The sequence below is a fragment of the Ovis aries genome, chromosome 21, assembly GCF_016772045.2.
Source record: "Ovis aries strain OAR_USU_Benz2616 breed Rambouillet chromosome 21, ARS-UI_Ramb_v3.0, whole genome shotgun sequence".
NCBI lineage: Eukaryota > Metazoa > Chordata > Mammalia > Artiodactyla > Bovidae > Ovis > Ovis aries.
Window position 1 is genome coordinate 29,713,823 of NC_056074.1, and position 19,585 is coordinate 29,733,407.

General features: G+C 51.1%; 1 protein-coding gene across 2 annotated transcripts in view; it reads left to right on the plus strand.

Annotated features, from left to right (window-relative positions):
* Positions 1-19,276, plus strand: part of KCNJ5 (potassium inwardly rectifying channel subfamily J member 5) — a 28,551-nt gene extending 9,275 nt beyond the window's left edge. For both annotated transcript variants that reach the window (XM_027959719.3, XM_042237762.2), the window contains exons 2-3: positions 10,614-11,552; positions 14,971-19,276. In XM_027959719.3, the coding sequence (XP_027815520.1) occupies positions 10,616-11,552; positions 14,971-15,293 (1,260 nt within the window). In that variant the 5' untranslated portion in view covers positions 10,614-10,615 and the 3' untranslated portion in view covers positions 15,294-19,276. The remainder of the gene's footprint in view (positions 1-10,613; positions 11,553-14,970) is intronic.
* Positions 19,277-19,585: the final 309 nt, after the last annotated feature.

Genomic DNA, 19,585 nt, shown 5'->3' on the forward strand with positions numbered 1-19,585 from the left:
CTGCCTCACTCCTCCCGCAGAGCCCTACAGGGTTCCTATTCCAGGATCTCCTCGTGGCTGGTAATCAGCATCCACTACAGCCCAGCCAGAAACTACCTCATGCCCCACCGCCATAGCACCCTCCCAGGACACTCCCACCACCTTCTCGAAGCATCTATAGTCAGAATCTCTTCCCACTGGGAGCCACTTCTGCCATCAGTGAAGCAGAGGATGTAATGCCTCCCTGGGTCCCTGCTCCCTGCAGCATATCTGCAAGATGAGTGACTGGGAGGAGAAGGCAGGTAGACAGAGGATGTACGGTGGGAAGAGCAGGGCCATGGCAGCCCTCTGTGTAACAGAGGGGACTGCAGAGGAGCAAAGCTGTGGGCGGGGAGATGGGGCTGGTTAGGAGCATGGTGGGAACTGAGCCAGTGCCCCGTTTCTCCCGTGTGACACCCGCATTGGCCTCCTGGCTTCCTTTGTACTGAGGACTGACAGGCTGTGTTCACTGCAGACTCGTTAGTGCAAACACGAGAGCTCGGAGGAGAATTTATTGGCATTACCACAACCCTTAACACCACAATCAGCCTAACTCAGAGTCCAAGCCAGCGTGTCCATATGGGGAGGAGCCTCTCTCTGAATGGGGAAACCAGGAGTATGAATTGGCTGCTGACAGACTGAATCTGACTCACAGATGGATTTTCTTTGGCTTGCTTGTTGTTTCAAAAATTGTTGAGTTAATTGTCAACATTGAAAAACAGATTTCTTGTTTAAAAATCTTCATTTCTAGCTTTTCTGGAAAAAGAAAGTAAAAGAACTTGCAGCAGCAGCAGCTCCACACTCTTGCCCGAGAGTATTAGCTGGAGCTGAGTAAGGCTGCCCCCTGAGCGTGTGTACTCACCGCAGTCCCCACCACTCCCTATAGTGTCCCCAGAACCCAGAGGAAGTTTTGGTTGCATTTACCATGTATTTCCCTGGTGATTGCATTTACCATGGGCTTCCCTGGTGGCTAAGATGGTGAAGAATCCGCCTGCAATGCAGGAAACCCAGATTCAATCCCTGGGTTGGGAAGATCCCCTGGAGAAAGGAATGGCTACCCACTCCAGTATTCTTGCCTGGATAATCCCATGGGCAGAGGAGCCTGGCAGGCTACAGTCCATGGGGGTCTCAAAAGAGTTGGATATGAATGAAGTGATTGAGCACACGTGCAGGCAAGCAAGCCAGTAAGAATCCTCCCTGACTTTGGAGTTCTTGGTTTCTAAGGAGACGACCCTACCCTCAGGCTACATACAGTCCGTGGGGTCACAGGAGTCAGACACAATGAAACAAAAACAAGGAGTGAGCAGGTTGTCTGGTCAGTATGCCCATGCGGTGTGTCGGTGGTCAGAGAAGCAGCAGTTCCTCTTACTGACCTCACTCACCTGCCTTTGGAGGCAGCAAAGTTGGGTACCAGCCTCCTGGATTCTGGTCACCACAGCGTGCCCTCCTCACTCAGGGGGGACAGATATTCACCCCACTCCTGGCAGAGGCAGACACACCTGAAATGAAGGAACATCCAGCCAGAGTCGTTCAAGGTGAGATGAGTGACTGCCAGCTCATGGTCTCTGGTCTGGAAGGGACCAGGGTGTCCAGACAGAGAATCAAAGGAGCTCTCGGGGATTATGTCAGGACACCGTGTGTTGCCTGCCACCCTGTCTCCTTGGAGCGATTAGAGACCTGTGTGAGTGGATACTGCTGTAGTGAGAAAAAGTCCAGGAGCCACTGTAAGCACAAACAAGCGGCTTTTAGCTGGGGACAAGAGCCGGAGGGTGGATGGAGGAGAGGGGTGTCAGCCCCAGCTCTACGCGGCAGCCTGGGCAAAATCATGAACTGGTTTCCAAGCACCAATCAGGATGTGTCGTCGGCTTCCTCCTCGGCCAGGTGTTTCAGAGCTCGGTTTAGAGGCTTTGGAATCAAATGTGTCCAATTCTGCCACTTAATAACTAAACGGCTTTAAGCAAGTTACTTAATCACTCTGCTTTTATGATCTGAACATGAAGCTGCTAAAACTGACTTAGTAGATGTGTTTGAGCATTAAATGAGACACTGCATAAAAGGCACCCATCACAGAGATGGCCAGTCATGGATATTTAGTATGTGAGCTTTTCTTTTCCTTCTTTTTTTTTTTAAATTTTACTTAAAGATCCAATTTTTTATTTTTATTCTTTAGCCATGCCACATGGCATGTGGGATCTTATTCCCTGACCAGGACTCAAATGCATATGCTTTGCACTGGAGGCATGAAGTTCTGACCACTGGGCCACCAGCAAAGTCCCAGTACGTGAGCTTTTGTGATTGTCCGTTCCTGTATCTCATGTCAAGAAGGCTCACCTCACTGTACTCACCGGGCACCCTCTTCGCCAAGTCTTTCCTGAGCCCTTCTCACCCGCCCAGGCCAAGCTGAATCAAGAACCCTGCCTTCGTCCCTCTGTCACTCTCTGTGGGATCTTTGTCTGTGTGTCCCCACCAGTGTGTAAGCTCCATGAGGACAGAATGTCGAGCAGGGGTCCTCAGTCTCTGTTGCCCGTCAGAATGGCCTGGGTCGGGCTCCTAGTGTGTAGGACCCAGGCATCAGTCAGCATGGCATCCAGCTCCCAGTTGATCACAGGGGGTACCCAGGGGGAGACTGGCCTGAGGACCAGCAGCATCAAGGTCACTGGGAGCTGCTGGGAAAAAATGCAGAGTCTAGGAACCCCAGACCTACTGTATCAGAATCTGCATTTTAACAAGACATTTGTGCATGGGAAGCAAAGAAAAGGGGTGATGTGCTGCTCCATCCCCTACAACCCCCTCTCCTGAGCCATCATGTACATTTGTAAGTGATGCTCAGTGGAGGGTCACTGACTCACTGAACGAATGAATGAATCTTGTGTATCACAGTTTCCAATGGGCCTTCACACGCGTGGTATCACATATGTTGTCACCCAGATACTTTTTGAACGTGGACTCAAAAAGTAAAACCACCAGACATCCAGGAAATAAAAAATAGACTACCACCTAAGTTGATTAAAAAAAATAGCTACAAAATGAGAGGATTTTTAAACAAATTACCTGATGGGTTTTTTAAGATGTGTTACTTCTGAGCTCGTTGCCGTTAAGTCTCAGGATGCACTAAATAGAGCTTTGTTTTGTGTTTTTTTTTGCTTTTAAGGTTAGTAATTATGAAAGCTGGGAAACCAGGGCTGGCCCCCTGGGAGGAGCCAGACCATCCGTGCAGTTTGGGCCCAGGCTCTGAATGGCTGGGACCACTGGCCGATTCCTTCCGGGCCAAGAGGGGCTCCACCATCAGATTCTGAGCCAGCGCCACCACCACCCTACCCCTCAACCCCCTGAGGCTCCCCCGGACTTTGCTGTCTGCTGGCCCGAGCCTCTTTCACTGCTGTTTCTGCACCAGGTTCCAGGCAGGCAGCCTGCAGGCGCATCTCCTCTGGAGCTCAGGTTCTCTTGAAAGCTCCTGTGGTTGTGGCAAGATTTCCTTGTTTGTGCTTGTCGGACTGAAGTCCCTGTTTCCTTGCTGGTTGTCAACAAGGGGATGTACCCAGCTCCTGGGGTTCACCCACATCCCTTGCCATGTGGCCTCCTCCATCTTTAAAGCCACAAAGGGAATGTCTGTCCATCTAATTCTTCTTGTGCTTTCAGTCTCCTGCTTCAGGAAGAGCCCAATCCTTTTAAGGGCTTATCTGATGAGGTCCGGAGAAGGGAATGGCACCCCATGCCAGTACTCTTACCTGGAAAATCCCATGGATGGAGGAGCCTGGTGGGCTGCAGTCCATGGGGTCACTAAGAGTCGGACACGACAAAGCAACTTCACTTTCACTTTTCACTTCTATGCATTGGAGAAGGAAATGGCAACCCACTCCAGTGTTCTTGCCTGGAGAATCCCAGGCATGGGGGAGCCTGGTGGGCCGCCATCTATGCGGTCGCACAGAGTCAGACACGACTAAAGCGACTTAGCAGCAGCAGCAGCAGCTGATGAGGTCTGGCCCACCCCAGAAGATCCTCCTTGCTTAGAGTCAAATGAACCAGAACACAGCCCTATTACTGGAGTGAGAATCGTGTCCCCACACCCGGGGATGCATCGGGAGTGTCTGGGGGCAGGAATCGTGGGGCCCTCTCAGAATTCTGCCTGCTTTCTTGTGCCCTCTCTGTTTCCAGTGCATACTCTGCTGATAAGACTTTTTGTTCTCCCTGCTTACTTTGAGGATCCTTGAGGACACTGGGGGAACTTATTCATCAGCCAATTAGGAGTCTTTTCATATTTAGTAAGCAGTACAACTGTATAGATTCATATAGCATAGTATACAATTATCTCAGTCTGAGAAGTGAACATATTCCCCTCCAATACTGTTCTTCCAATGCTCACTCAGTCATGTCCGACTCTTTGTGACCCCCATGGACTGTAGCCCTCCAGGCTCCTCTGGGATTTCCCAGGCAAGAGTACTGGAGTGGGTAGCCATTCCCTTCTCCAAGGGATCTCCCTGATATAGAGATCAAACTCATATCTCTTGCATTTCCTGCATTGGCAGGCAGATTCTTTACCACTAGCACCACCTAGGAAACCCCCAATACTCTTCCTCCAATCTCATCCCAAATCCGAGGGAACTCAGACTTTGACCCAGCACATCTAAGAGAGAAAGGAGGATATCACTAAGGGTGCCTGCTATGCCCATTTCACAGTCGGAAACAGTCTGAGACAAGGCTCCCAGGCCAGTGCTGTCTTCAGGATACCCTGCTGGTCCCCACGTGCAGTTTCTATCAAGCTGCTGTGTCCATGACTTCCTAAAGCATCCCATGACACAGAGTTTTCTTCACTGGGGGTTGGGTGGGAGATATTTTTTGAAATTCTTAATACAGAGGTGCATTTAAATGGATGTCAGATTAATGAATGCATCCTCTGAAATACAACTTCCTTTGAGTTTTCCTCTTTTGATTCTTTCTCCACTTGTGTTTTTATATCAAAGAGATTAAACCACTTTGCCGGACTTGAAGCTCTGCCTCTCCCAGAAGCTTTAATCATGTCTGGGCACAGCTTTCCATTCAGTATGTAGGAGAGGATGAAAGATGGAGAGCAATATTGGCCTTGATGAGATTGAATAGGATTTGCTCACGTCAGGGCCTCTCCCTGGCCCTGCAGAAAGCAGTGCCCACACTCGGCTGGCCTCGGCCAGGCCCACGCTTTCTCCCTGCTTCTCTCTCCACAGACATCTGGGTTCAAAGAGGCAAGGCTAGAATACAAAGTATACAAGGCCTGGGCCTGCATTCACCTTACTGCATTATTACTAGCTCTGAGCACGGGAGTTGGACTCAAATAACTCTTCAATTAGTGCTTGTTCAGTGAATGCATAAATTAATACAGAGGATCTTGAAAATCTGATTAGAGAATCTTCATTGTCCATGAAAACCCTTTTGACTTGAGCCCACAGCACTGGAGACTGAGATTTCTAGTGTGGGCAATTTGCTTACTCTAAGTAATTTGGGGCTTCCCTGGTGCCTTAGACGATAAAGAATCTACCTGCAATGCAGGAAACCCAGGTTTGATCCCTGGGTCAGGAAGATCCCCTAGAGAAGGGAATGGCTACCCACTCCAGTATTCTTGCTGGAGAATCCCATGACAGGGGATCCTGGCAGGCTATGGTCCATGGGGCTGCAGAGAGTCTGACATGACTGATCCACTAACACTAAGTAGGAATCAGGTGGTTGAGGCTCCATGCCTGACACCTGCCCTACAGATCATACACGGGGCCTTTAAGTATCAGATGCTCCCTGCCTCTCTCTTCTTTAAAATGGGGTTATGGGACTTCCCTGGTGGTCCAGTGGTTAAGACTTCACCTTCCAATGCTAGGGGTATGGATTCAGTCCCTGGTCTGGGAGCTAAGAGCTCACATGCCTTACAGCAAAAAAAAAAAAAACAAAAACAACCAAAAAACAAAAAGCATAAAGCAGAAACAATATTGTAGCAAATTCAATAAAGACATTTAAAATGGTCCATATTAAAAAAAAATCTTTATAAATAGAATAAAATAAAATGAGGTTACTGTGCAATTGCATTAAATTTCAATTCAAGGAGAGTTTGTGCTTACACTTTTTTTTTTTCTCATATATTCTTTCCCCGAGTGTCCATGATCAAACTGAGGCAAACAGGGCTTTCCTGTTGTCTCAGTGGTAAAGAATCCACCTGCCAGTGCAGGAGGCACTTGTAGGATCCCTGGTCTGGGAAGATCCCAAATGCCCCGGAGCAACTAAGCCTGTGCATCACAGCTACTCAGCCTGCACTCTAGAGCCTGAGCGCTGCAACTGCTGAAGCCCAGGAGCCCATGCTGGGCAATAAGGGAAGCCACCACAATGAGAAGCCAGCTCACCGCAACTAGAGAAAAACCCATGCACAGCAGCGAAGACCCAGCACAGCCAACAATAAACAAACAACTTAAAGAAAAGAAACTGAGGCAAAGAAAGTTAAGGCTGTTTCTCTTTGGATCCCAGAGCAGGTGTGTTGGATGTTAGGCTGGAATCCAGGTCTCACCCTGAGTTGAGCAGGTGATCCCTCCTGTGATGATTCTCACTCACCTGGAGAATGGGTGAGATCAGACCCACTATTCCTGTCTGCTGGACCCAAGAAGTTTTCCGATCTGGGTGGAGGTGTCCCAGAAAGCCTTTTTTTTTTTTCTGTGTCCAGTACAGACAAGGCTTTCTCCTGCGAGAATGTATGAAAGTAGGTTTAAAAATAAAGAAGGAAACAGTGCAGAAAATCAGTGGAAGGCTGCCCTCCTGAAAGAGCTGAGGGCAGAGAGTGTGCTTTCTTGTCCATGACTCATTCTCACGGGTACTGAGCCTGCCCTGCCCAGTGTCAGAAGCTGGGGAAGCCACAGGAAGCACTCTCAGTGGACCCCCCATCTGGGTTCCAGCATCTGGGGTCCCCAGGAGTCCCCGGAACCTCAGCATCAGCAGCATTTCTCCTCATTTCTGGGCATCTCTGGTCGGGATTTAGTAAACAGTCTCCTAGCTAAGGGGCAGAGTGAGATCGTGCTTGGGTTCCTGCAAAGCGGCACCAACCATTCTTCCTCGTTTCATTTATCTCTGTAACTGCGACGCAGAGGACAGGGAGCAGGTGGCCTGTGCGGAATAGGAAATGGCTAGCGGATGTCTCTGACAAACAGCACTTCCTAGGACCCTTCAATATGATATTTGAAAGGTCATCTTGAAATTGCAGCAGCCACCCAGGGAGCAGTGAGAACTTCCTCAACCAGTCAGTGAGGCAGTTAGCTCATGGTTTATAGAACATACATCCAGGTTGTTCCATCGGGGACCTGGTTCTCTGGGAAGGAGAGTTACTGCAAAATCAAGAACATGCTTAGAAAGAAGAGGGCTGAGTGATGGTATCCCCAGAATTAGAAGCTCCTAGAACTTTCTAGGAAGAACAGTCCAGTGGTCTAAGCCAGAGCCTTAGAATCTCAATGACCGCAAGCCATTGCTTGGTGGGTACTGTGAGCCCCTGGGCTAGAGCCAGACACACCTAGATCCAAAACCTAAGCTGGCCACTTACCACCTGTGATTCCTTTTCCTTGTCTGAAAACAGAGGATGATAACAGTACTAGTGTAAGAGCTCTATTGTGATGATTAAATGAGATCAAACAATACTGATTTCTTAGCACAGTAACTGGCTCAGGACTGGGCAGAAATTGAAGCTGTTGCTGTCGGCTACAGAGTCTTATGGTCCCGCCCAGGTTCATCAGAGTCTTTGAGCATCTTTTAAAAAAAGTTTTATTGGAGTATGATTGCTCCACAATGCTGTGTTAGTTTCTGCGGTACAGCAAAGTGAATCAGTTTTACATATGTATATATTCCCTCTCCTTTAGATTTCCTTCCCATCTGGGTTAGAGCATTTTAATGTCTGTGAGCAAAATATCAGAAAAACTGTAGATGGAGTTCTACAGGATTCTAGGTGTTTCTTTAAAGTGCAGTATACTGGTACAGAACCCACTAGCCAATGTAGGAGACCTGGGTTCAACTCCTGGGTCTAGAAAATCCCCTGGAGTAGGAAGTGGTAACCCACTCCAGTATTCTTGCCTGGAAAACCCCTTGGACTGAGGAGCCTGGTGGGCTACAGTGCATAGGGTTTCAAACAGTCGGACAAGACAGAAGCAACTTAGCACTAGATATATTCCAAAAATATTTTACAACCCTTTTGAAAGCCTTGGGGCATGAACATCCTGCCTATCTTGATTTCTCACAGAGCAGGGAATTACTGTATCAGAATTTATAATGGTGAGTCTAAACAGCAATTTGTTATATTGGTAAGTGCTCAGACAGCGCAACTTCCCGCTCAGACGGTTCGAGTGACCACAGGGTGAATCAGACACATGCTGCCTTTTCCTTTCTGTCTGCTGCCAAGATCTCAGACTACAAGAAAGGAGATGCTGCTGCTAAGGCGCTTCAGTCGTGTCCGACTCTGTGCGACCCCATAGACGGCAGCCCACCAGGCTCCACCGTCCCTGGGATTCTCCAGGCAAGAACACTGGAGTGCGTTGCCATTTCCTTCTCCAATGCATGAAAGTGAAAAGTGAAAGTGAAGTCGCTCAGTCGTGTCCGACTCTTAGTGACCCCATGGACTGCAGCCTACCAGGCTCCTCCGTCCATGGGATTTTCCAGGCAAGAGTACTGGAGTGGGTGGCCATCGCCTTCTCCGAAGAAAGGAGATAGGGAGGGATAAAAGAAAGAGCACAGACTTTGGGCCCGACCGGCTGGAACCCAAATATCAGCTCTTCCACCTGGATGTCACTTATCCTCTTTGGGACTCATGCTGTTCTTGCTGTTCAGTCGTTCAGTCATGTCCAGCTCTCTGGGACCCCGTGGACACAGCACACCAGGCTTCCCCAGCCTTCACCATATGGGGCTACTGGGCCTCATAGTTGTTCATCCAATTATTCAGTGCCAGGCTATGCTCTGGGTACTTGGAATGTATCAGGGAACAGAACAGGCCCCAAATTGAGCCTGAGGCAGGGGGAGCTTACATTCTAAAGGAGGGAGAGAGACTTAGAAATGAGCCTGATGCCTGAGTGGTGTTTCTACAATGGAGATTACAAGCTCTCAACAGGTTGTTGTGGTGATAACAAGTGACTGTACCTATCCAGCATGGAACACAGCAGGCGTTTAAAAAAGTGTTGCAATTACTCTTTAAAAAAAATTGCTCCCAGGAACTTCTCCGGTGGTCCAGGGGCTGACTCCTTGCTTCCAAAGCTAGGGACCCAGGTTCGATCCCTGGTCAGGGAACTAGATCCTGTATGCTGCAACTAAGACCCAGCATAGCCAAATAAATAAATATTAATAAAATAAAAATAATTTCTCTCAGGTTTCTTTAAAGCCTTTAAACAGTAAGCATGAAGTTTGCATCTAGAATGTGTTCGTTTATTTGTTCAGTAAATAACTCCCGAGCTTCCATTGTATGATAGAACCCGCACTAGGTACCTGGAATAAAAACAAATATAGGATCCAGAAAACAGGATCCCTGCCCTGAGCATTCCCCGGGCTGCCTCTGGTCCACATATACTGGCCCACTGTACAGTAGAGCGCACAAAGGCAGAGTGACCTTGAAGTTTAAGGTTTCTGTGAATCAGAACAGCCTACATCACTGAGGATGTCTTTCTAAAATTTTATTGAAGTATAGTTGATTTACAATGGGGTGCTAATTTCCTCTGTACAGCTCAGTTATATACATATATATTCAGTTATGTAACTCAGTTATATACATATATATTCTTTTCCATTATGGTTTGCCACCAGATACTGAATATATTTCCCTGTGCTACACAGTAGGACCTTGTTGTTTATCCATCCTATATATAACAGTTTGCATCTGCTAATCCCAAACTCCCTCTCCACCCTTGTCTCACCACCTCTCCTTGGCAACCACCCTGTTTTATTTCATAGATATGTTCATTTGTATCATATTTTAGATTTCACATATAAGTGATATGGCATGGTATGGTATTTGTCTTTCTCTTTATGACTTACTTTGCTTGCTATGATAATCTCTAGGCCCATCCATGTTGCTGCAAATGGTACTACACTCTGCAAAAGAGTATTCCACTCTTGATGGCTGAGTAATATTCCTGAGTGTGTGTGCGTGTGTGTGTATCACATCTTCTTTATCTGTTTATCTGTTGATGGACATTTATGTTGTTTCTGTATCTTGGCTATTGTAAATAATGCTGCTTTGAGCATAGGGGTGCATGTATTTTTTCAAATTCTAGTTTTGTCCAGGTATATGCCCAGGCGTGGGATTGTGGGATCGTATGACAGCTCCTTGTTTAGTTTTTTTGAGGAAACTCCATGCTGTTTTTCATAGTGGCTGCAATTTACATTTCCACCAACTTTGTAGGAGGGTTTTCCTTTTCTCCATATCCTCTCCAGCATTTATTATTAATATCTATGGACTTTTTGGCAATGGCCATTCTGACTGGCGTTAGGTGGTACTTCATTGTAGATTTGATTTGCATGTCCTTAACAATTAGCAACGTTGAGCATATTTTCATTGCTTACTGGCCATCTGACAATGTCTTTTTAATTCAATGCACGCCCCCCCCCCCCGCCCCCGCCAGTCATGGCTGGCGATTCTAGGAATGCCATGAACCAGGATATGGAGATTGGGGTCACTCCCAGGGACCCTAAGAAGATTCCCAAACAGGCCCGAGATTACATCCCCCTTGCCACCGACCGCACGCGCCTCCTGTCAGAGGGCAAGAAGCCGAGGCAGCGCTACATGGAGAAGAGCGGCAAGTGCAACGTTCATCACGGCAACGTCCAGGAGACCTACCGCTACCTGAGCGACCTCTTCACCACCCTGGTGGACCTCAAGTGGCGCTTCAACCTGCTTGTCTTCACCATGGTCTACACCGTCACCTGGCTGTTCTTCGGGTTCATCTGGTGGCTAATTGCTTACATCCGGGGTGACCTGGACCACGTCGGGGACCGGGAGTGGATCCCTTGTGTAGAGAACCTCAGCGGCTTCGTGTCTGCCTTCCTGTTCTCCATCGAGACGGAGACCACCATCGGGTACGGCTTTCGGGTGATCACGGAGAAGTGTCCGGAGGGCATCGTCCTCCTGCTGGTCCAGGCCATCCTCGGCTCCATCGTCAACGCCTTCATGGTGGGGTGCATGTTCGTCAAGATCAGCCAGCCCAAGAAGAGAGCTGAGACCCTCATGTTTTCCAATAATGCCGTCATCTCACTTCGAGACGAGAAGCTCTGTCTCATGTTCCGGGTGGGCGACCTCCGCAACTCGCACATCGTGGAGGCCTCCATCCGCGCCAAGCTCATCAAGTCCCGGCAGACCAAGGAGGGCGAGTTCATCCCCCTGAACCAGACCGACATCAACGTGGGCTTCGACACTGGGGACGACCGCCTCTTCCTGGTTTCCCCGCTCATCATCTGTCACGAAATCAACGAGAAGAGCCCTTTCTGGGAGATGTCACGGGCCCAGCTGACCCAGGAGGAATTCGAGGTGGTGGTCATCCTGGAAGGGATGGTGGAGGCCACAGGTGAGCCTCCCCAGCCCCTTCTCCTCCCCAGCCCCTCCCCCCCCCCTCCCCAGCCCTTCCCCGGCCCTGGTGCTCAGACCCCTGCTGATTCCAGAAGGTGCAGCCTGAAGGTGGCAGCTCAATCAGCCCCAACCCCCAAATGGTGATCTTCAGGATGGAATTATGAGAGCAGATAATGTGTGTTGGGACTTCCTGGTGGTTCCGTGGCAAAGAACCCAAGTGCCAATGCAGGAGATTTGGGTTTGATCCCTGGGTTGGGAAGATCCCCTGAAAAAGGAAATGGCAACCCACTCCAGTATTCTTGCCTGAAATATCCCATGGACAGAGGAGCATGGTGGGTTACAGTCCATGGGGTCGCAAAGAATCAGACACAACCAAGCGTGCATACACACACACACACAACGTGTGTTGAAACCCCACCCTCAACCCCCAATGTCTGGGCATGGTCTAGACTCTAAGCGCACAGTAGCTCATTGAGTGAGATGGTTTTCCTCCAGGTACAGGTGTAGAAACAAGAGACAGAGAGAGGTAAGCAGTCCTAAGTCACTGAACCAGGATGCAGGTCAAAGCCAGGTGACCCAAAGCCTGGTTTCCAACAGGCTACACCACCTGTCCTTCCCTCCTGCCCCCATCCTGGAGCAGGTGTCACCCAAAGGGGGTTCTGTGAGCACATAACTTTGAGAAACTCTGAGGTGAACAAAGGTGAACGGGCTTCTTACAGGAGGATGTGGCAGGTCTTTACAGGTGAATTGCCACCTGAGGCAAGGACGGGGTGATTCCCAAAGTCACAGAATCCTCTTCTGGGAGAGACTCACAAGTCCCACACCCTTAGGCCCCTGTGGGGCAGGCTGTCCCTCAGCTTCCCTGTGGAAGGGGCTCTGTGAACACAGGTGTGTGCAGAAGATAGTGCATCCCACTCACACGTATCTGGCCAGCACCTCCCTGCCCAGCAACTGACTCATGGCAGCTGAGCGCTTCCCACCTCCCAGCTCTGTGCGGGGCTCAGGGAGGCCAAGCCTGGAGGAGCCCATATCCCCACCACACTCCCTGGGCAAGGGAGCCCCGCTAACTGTGGGCCCTCCTCTGCTTCCCCCTTCTTCCTGCCCTCCTTTCTCACTCACAGAGGCATCTGAGCGCCTGGCCTGGCCCTAAGGATGACTCACAGAAAACTCACTGGAGCTGAGAATATACATGTTTTTCTAATCTGGCAACGGCACTAGAGGGCTGGCTTCGACCCTGTTTCACAGATGTGGAAGCTGCTTCATGCAGACAGGAGGGTCTGTCGTATTTGGGGCTGTCACTCAGGCATCTAGAGTTTGTCAGCCACACCACACTGCCCCCCATGAGGTTGGGGGCCTGGCACAAAGGTGGCCAAACAAGCCTTCCTGGTCTCCCGGGGGGCTGGGTGGGCGGCTTGGATGGGGCAGCCACAGACAGACCTTCCCGAGTGGAGCAAAACCTCTAGGGTATGAACACGCTCCAGAGACCCGGGCGGGGGGAGCTGCTCGGCCATCTGCTGGGGACCCAGGCTGGCCAGGCGGCATATGGTGGCAGCCGGGGAACCCCTGGGACAGGACAGAGGGGTGCAGGCAGACTCTCCTCTCACCACTGGGAGCTTGCAGGTCACGCCATCCTTGGAGCCAGGGTTAGACCAGAACATGGGCTGAGATTCTGGGAAAAGAGCTCCATTTCGAGACCACAAAGGTCAGCTTGGGAACGTGGAGACAGGTAGGAAAAAAGTGCCTTACCATCCATACTTCTTCTCTTCGCTGGCCCTTCACTGCCACTTGCTGACCTCTCCCAGCGTGACTGCTCAGAGTCAGGTCCCTCAGTTGATCTGCCCCATCTGGTTGCCCTCCTCTCTTCCCATGACCCGGGTTACTCCAGGTCTGCTGAGAGGAAAGAGAGGGAGACCGCCACCCACACGGGCTCTGATCTCAGCCACTTTAGGAGCTTGGTTGCCACATTCATGGAACCAAGCACAGGCTATGAGTTCAGGCCGAAGTTTGACCAGCGCAGCTCTGTGCAGCCTGCATGTGTGAGTTTGGGCAGGTTGTTCAACTCGCCAGCAGGATGAAGATAACAAACCTCAGAGGCTCACAAGGGAGGGGGTTAAATGATGAAACAGAGGGGTGTATGTGAAGCACAATGCCTGCCACCCAGAGAGGCTTCTGTCCTTTACAAATGCATTGGAAGCTGACTGCCAGGCACACTGGTGGGTTTCCAGTCATAGAACAGCCCCCTCCCAAGAGGTGGGACAGAAGAAGGGCAGGAAGACCCCGGGAGGCTTGGTCCAAAGCACCCACAGAGGTCCCGTCTCGCTGTGTTTCCTGGGGCCCCCAAGCCTGCAGATCTTTGCCTTGTGTCTGGACTGGTCAGTGCCCAGCATGGGTTTCTAAACCTCTGTTGAGCTGGGGGTTGTCCAAGGACCGAGGGGAGACATCTGGAGCAGGCAGGACCACGCGAGCCAAGAGCACGTGGGGTGCACTGGGGTTACCTGGTGCTCTGTGGGTCTGGGGTGCAGGGAGAGACCCCTGAGACCCCTGCCAGAGAACATTTAAGCTGGGGAGAGGGGGTGCTAAGCAGACATTTCCTTCAGTTTTCAAAGAGCACAAGCCAGGACCTTCCTCAACCAAAAGATTAAATATCAGAAAACTGCTTCCCTGTGACCCTGAGGACAGAGGCGTCCTCATCCATAAACAAAGCTGTCCTCTCTGGAGAGAAAGCAGCACCTAAAAATAACATAGGCATGCCAGGGCTGAGCCGACAGGGAATGGGGGCATTGGAGCATGCTCCAACCAAGGAGCCGTGCTGTGTGTGTGTGTGTGTGCACACATCCATGGGTGTGTGTGTACACACATGTAGGCTTTTGCCCATATGGATCCACCCCAAACAACCCCATGTATTCTAAATGCCTGTCAGCTTCTCTGGGTTGAGCCACTCTGAATTTATCTTTGTTCAAACTTTCCTCATCTTTTCTTGTCTCAGTCTTCTAGAACTTAATGCATGTTCAGGAACCATGCCCATTCCTGAATTATTCACTCCAGTCTCTAGGAACCTACTCCACAATCTTGCATTGTTAGTTTCTAATTTTCTGCCTCCATCACACCTTGAGCTCCTTAGGGCAAGGCTTGTATCTTATTCAGCTTTATGTCTCCATCGTGCTTAGCACAAAGCTGACATTCAACATATGCTTGATGAATGACTGGAAGGATAATTGGGTGGGTGGATTGATGGATCAGTGATGAATGAGTGGATGGGTGGATGAATGGATGGATGATGGATAGATGCACAGATGGACAGATGGATGAAAGATGTTGAATGGATGGATAGAAGGATGATGGATGATGGGCTGATGGATGGATAATAGATGGAAGGCTGTGGCCACTCCTAATACGTGTGCCCTCTGTGCACCCAGGCATGACTTGCCAAGCACGGAGCTCCTACATGGATACCGAGGTGCTCTGGGGCCACCGGTTCACACCAGTCCTCACCTTGGAAAAGGGCTTCTATGAGGTGGACTACAACACCTTCCACGACACCTATGAAACCAACACGCCCAGCTGCTGTGCCAAAGAGCTGGCAGAAATGAAGCGGGAAGGCCGGCTCCTGCAGTACCTCCCCAGCCCTCCACTGCCAGGGGGCTGCGTTGGAGCAGAGCTGGGTGCAGAGGCGGAGCCAGAGGGAGAGGAAGAGCCTGAGGGTCTGAGTGGGTCCCAGGAGACCAAGGGCTCTGCGTGAGGACGGCACTCTCCCCGTGACCTCCCCTCATTCCCCTCTGTGCTCCCTTCTCATGAGCACAGAGGCTGCAGGGCTGGGGTTGAAGGGCTGAGTGGGCTGGGTTGTGTGAATGTGCTGAGTGTGCTGTTTTGGGGGTGGGGGTGGCCTTTAAGGCTCTGTGGGGAAGAGTAGTAACCGAGTCCTGGCACCTCCCAGCCCAGGATCTATTGGAGCAGGTGGTTTCCAGCTGGTCCCCACGGCAGTGCTGTCTCTCCTCCCCAGCCTGTGTCACATGGGGTAAGAGCCAGACCAGGAGGGCTTGTCTCACAGTGAAACACCCAGGTGGCCTCTGTCCTAACACCTCTCTCTGCCAACTGGCCCGGATCACCTTCCTCTTGGGGTTTCACAGCCCAACCAGCAGCCTCCTCCCGCTGAGGGCTGACACCTAGAGAAGGCTGCTGCCCCCTTCCCCTCATTCTGGCCATCGTGGAGCCTGTTGTGGTTTCAGGGTGGGAGATTCCTCCAATCTGGAAACTCCAATCCCCGGTCCCCAGGGGAGCTCAGAGACCTCAATGGTTCAGGTCACATAGAATTCCTTGCAAATCTGCCACCAGTGACCACTCAGAGCACTAAGGCCCTCACCGCTGGATCTCAGCATTACCTGTGAAGTGTGTGCTTTCCCTGCCGTGTTCTGCAGGTCCTATGTAGCCTGCAGACCACTGCTCTCCTTAGGGTGACGTTTAGTCGGGGCTCACTTCCTGGCCGCCCCAGCCATACCGTGCCTGCACCTCCCACCAAAGAGAGAACCCCAGCAGCTGGACCTGTGCTAGGACATCTGGCCCCAAGAATCTCAAAGTGCTTCTCACCTTCACTGTGGTTTCCCATACAGTCTCGGAGCCCGTGGTGTGATCCATCCAGGGAGAACGCTGTGGTCAGAGGGCAAGATGAGCCAGTCAGTGCTGAAGCAGGGAGGGGGAGGGAAGACATACAGAGAAAGGCAAACAAAAGCTGAATTTTAAAATGAGCAGCGGCACCAGCTGTCACCAAGATCGCTGACTTCAAGCTTTGCTACCAGGTGAAGCAGGGACGTGAAGCACAGGGAGAAGGGCCTGTCAGGCTGGCACCACCTTCCAGCCGAGGTGGGGGACTCCGAGCTGGTGCTGCTGCCCTGGGTCTCCTCTCCGACAGGTGGGGGTCTAATGAGGTGGCTGGGCTGGGGGGGCAGGAAGAATGGCCAGGAAAGTGGGGTGGGTGCCATCCTCACCTTGCAAACATGGAGAATCAGAGAAGGGGTGAACATTAAGAGAGCGCTGAATGGAGAAGAGCCTTAAGAACAGCAAGGCATGGGACTTCCCTAATTGCCCAGTGGCCAGGACTCTGAGCTTTTCTGCTGAGGTCTGGATCCCTCTTGGTGGGGAACTAGAATCCCACAGGCCAAGTGGTACTGCCAAAAAAACCAACAATGGCAGAAGGCTTTCCCTTTTAGCCTGGAGGTACAGGAAGAGGACGGACAGACGCTGCAGCTGTCATGGTGATGGGGTACATCAGGCGTGTGGAGGCTGACAGGCTTCCGATCAGCTGACCTAGACCTGGAGAGATGTCAGAAGTTCCGGTCACAGAGCTGTGGAGACCTCCTCACCACCATGGCAGAGCTCTCGGCTGACCTTTGAAAAGGGAACCCTCTTCCTGCCCTGGATGCAAAGCACCTCCCCAGGGAGTAAGAGTAGGAAGTTAAGGCCGAGCCAGGGGGACTGGGTTTGGATCGCAGGCTGGGTTTTCCAGGTGCTGGGGCTGCAGAGAAGAGGAGGCAGGCGGCCACACTCAGGGGAGGGGACCCAGTTCTCAGGCAAGGGGCTGGATCTGGAGAGGGGGGCCCAGGAAGCAGGGAGGAGCAGGGTCTTCCCTACAGGCTGGCGCTGAGTCCTGACTCCAGGCAGGCATCCCTCTGTAATGAAGCAGGTCGTGGAGGGAACCAGGAATGGGCTGGAATCCTCTCCTCCAGGGAAAGGAGAGCAGGCAGCCTGGCACACTAAGACTGGATGCCTTGGGGGTCTTGAGGAGGTATAGCTGGAACTGTGAGGTGGGTGCCCATCCGCAGCCCACCAGATCCAAGGCTTGCACTGCAGGACTGATTTGTTTCCCTCCCCGCCACCCCACCAGATCTAAATGCTGCCTTCATCAAAACCCATCAGTGCCTGCAGGTTTAGAGCGCTCAGTGAGGCAGGTGAGCAAGGATGGGGAAATCACAGGAGAAGCAGGCCTTGCAGCCGGGCTGGGTCCTGGGCAATTTCACACCCGCCTGCACCTAGCAACCCCAAGGGGCCACGTGAGTCACTCCCCTGTGTCCTAGCTCTGTGGTAATCCCCACAAACCCAGGCCACGTCATGTTTCAGCCAACTGCAGACATGGTGGAGCCTCAAAAGAGAAGAGATCGGCACCATCCTCTTGGAAAGCCCCCAGAGAGGCCAGAGCCCCCTTCACTGGTATGAATCGGGTAGCAATCCCACTGAGCACCTTAGCTGCTGTTTCTCAAGAAAATTCAAAGGCAAGAAGGCTGCCTTTTGTATCCCTTGGCAATCCTTCTTGGCGACCAGCTGATCAAACTAAAGTCTGAAACACTCCACAAGTGATTTTCTGATAGTTCTTGTATCAACATGGACTCACTGTGGATCACTTTAAAAACACTAAATCTACCCACAAGCCACCTATGAGTCCCAGCCCTTAGCCACACGGTTCGTCACCTCTGATGGGTCACAGAGAGGTGAGCCAGGCTGGCTGCAAGGTGGCTGCTCACAAGCCTCAGCACTTCCAAAATCCTAAAGAACATTCTCATCGGTCAGACCCTAAAGCCTTGGGAGCTAACTTCCTGCCTCAACTTCCATGTGCTTCTGCTCTGGAACCGTCCCCTGTAAGGGCAAAGCCCCCAGGAGCTCAGAAGAAGGTAAGTCTCCTCCACTCAACCTCTCAGCATCCATCTGACACCTGCTAGGTCTCCACGGCCTTGCCCAAAGAAACTCGTTCCCAGATCAGGTTGAACAAGCTTTGCCCATGACTCTCCCCTCCAGACGCCACCCTCCCTGTGCAGTCAGCCCACTTCCTGTCATTTCCTTCTGCTGGTTGAGGTCCTGGCTGCAGCAGCTGGCCTTGACGGAGGGGAAGGAGCCCTCATCCATCTGGGGAGAGCTCTCCTGCTTGTGATCGGTAATAGCCAGCACCTTCTGTCACACTCTGACCCCATGCCTGCCTTCCATACAGGCCTCAGCCCTGGGTCTCCTGAGAAGTGAAAGCCACAGACACTTGAAATTTCTGTATTGAAGTTGCCCCAAACTAAAACAACTCCCCCTGCTCTTAAGTTGCCTGCTGTCACCTAAAAATATGCCCTGAACACATCTTTGGGCAAACACCCTTTACTGTGCACCTACTATGTGCCCATGGGTTAGGTCCTTGCCTGGAAGATGGCGTGTAATTCTCAGAAGCCTGCTGAGAAACTCTTAGGAATCCCTTGCTGCCAAAGAGATAACTGAAGTTCAGAGATGTTAATTCAGTTGCTCAAGGCCATAGATAGTCAGAGGACCATGGGGCCCAGAGCAGAGCCTCCCAAACACAGATGGGCCATCATCCTGCATAAACCCCTGCCCCCAGGGCAGCTCCCGAGCTCCCTGGAAGGAAGGAAGACAGTCCCACCTTTCCCGGCCGCCCCTGTGTGTGCTGTGCTGTGGATGTCAGCTTCCATCCACCAGCAATGTTCTCCCATGGCAGGATAATTGGGAAACACCTTTTTCTGATTCCGAGGGAATTAATGAGCTGTGAAAAGAGATTAGATGGGGAATTATTGCTTTGGGGAAGAAGCCACTTATTCTGCTCAACTTGGTTTTTGCTAAACACATCTCCTTAAACTCCTGTGTCAAATCTCTTCCTCCCTGTGTAAGACTTGTCAATCTTCTCATTAAAAAGAACAGCATTGCACTGCTGAAAATTCATCCAATAAAGTGGATTTGATCTTACAGAACTCTTTCTCATTTTAAGTGGATAGCATTTGGTTGCCATTCAATTCAGTGCCAGTTTAAACAAACTTGTCTTTCTTGTTTTCACTGGTGCGTGCACTGCCATGCCCGACCCTTTGAACCAACTCTGGACCAGGCTCCTCTGTTCATGGGATTCTCCAGGCAAGAATACTAGAATGAATTGCCATTTTCCTCCTCCAGAGGATCTTCCTGACCCAGGGATCAAACCCACATCTTCTGAGTCTCCTGCATTGCAGGTGGATTCTTTACCCGCTGAGCCGTCAGGGAAGCCCCTAGAAACCCAGAGTG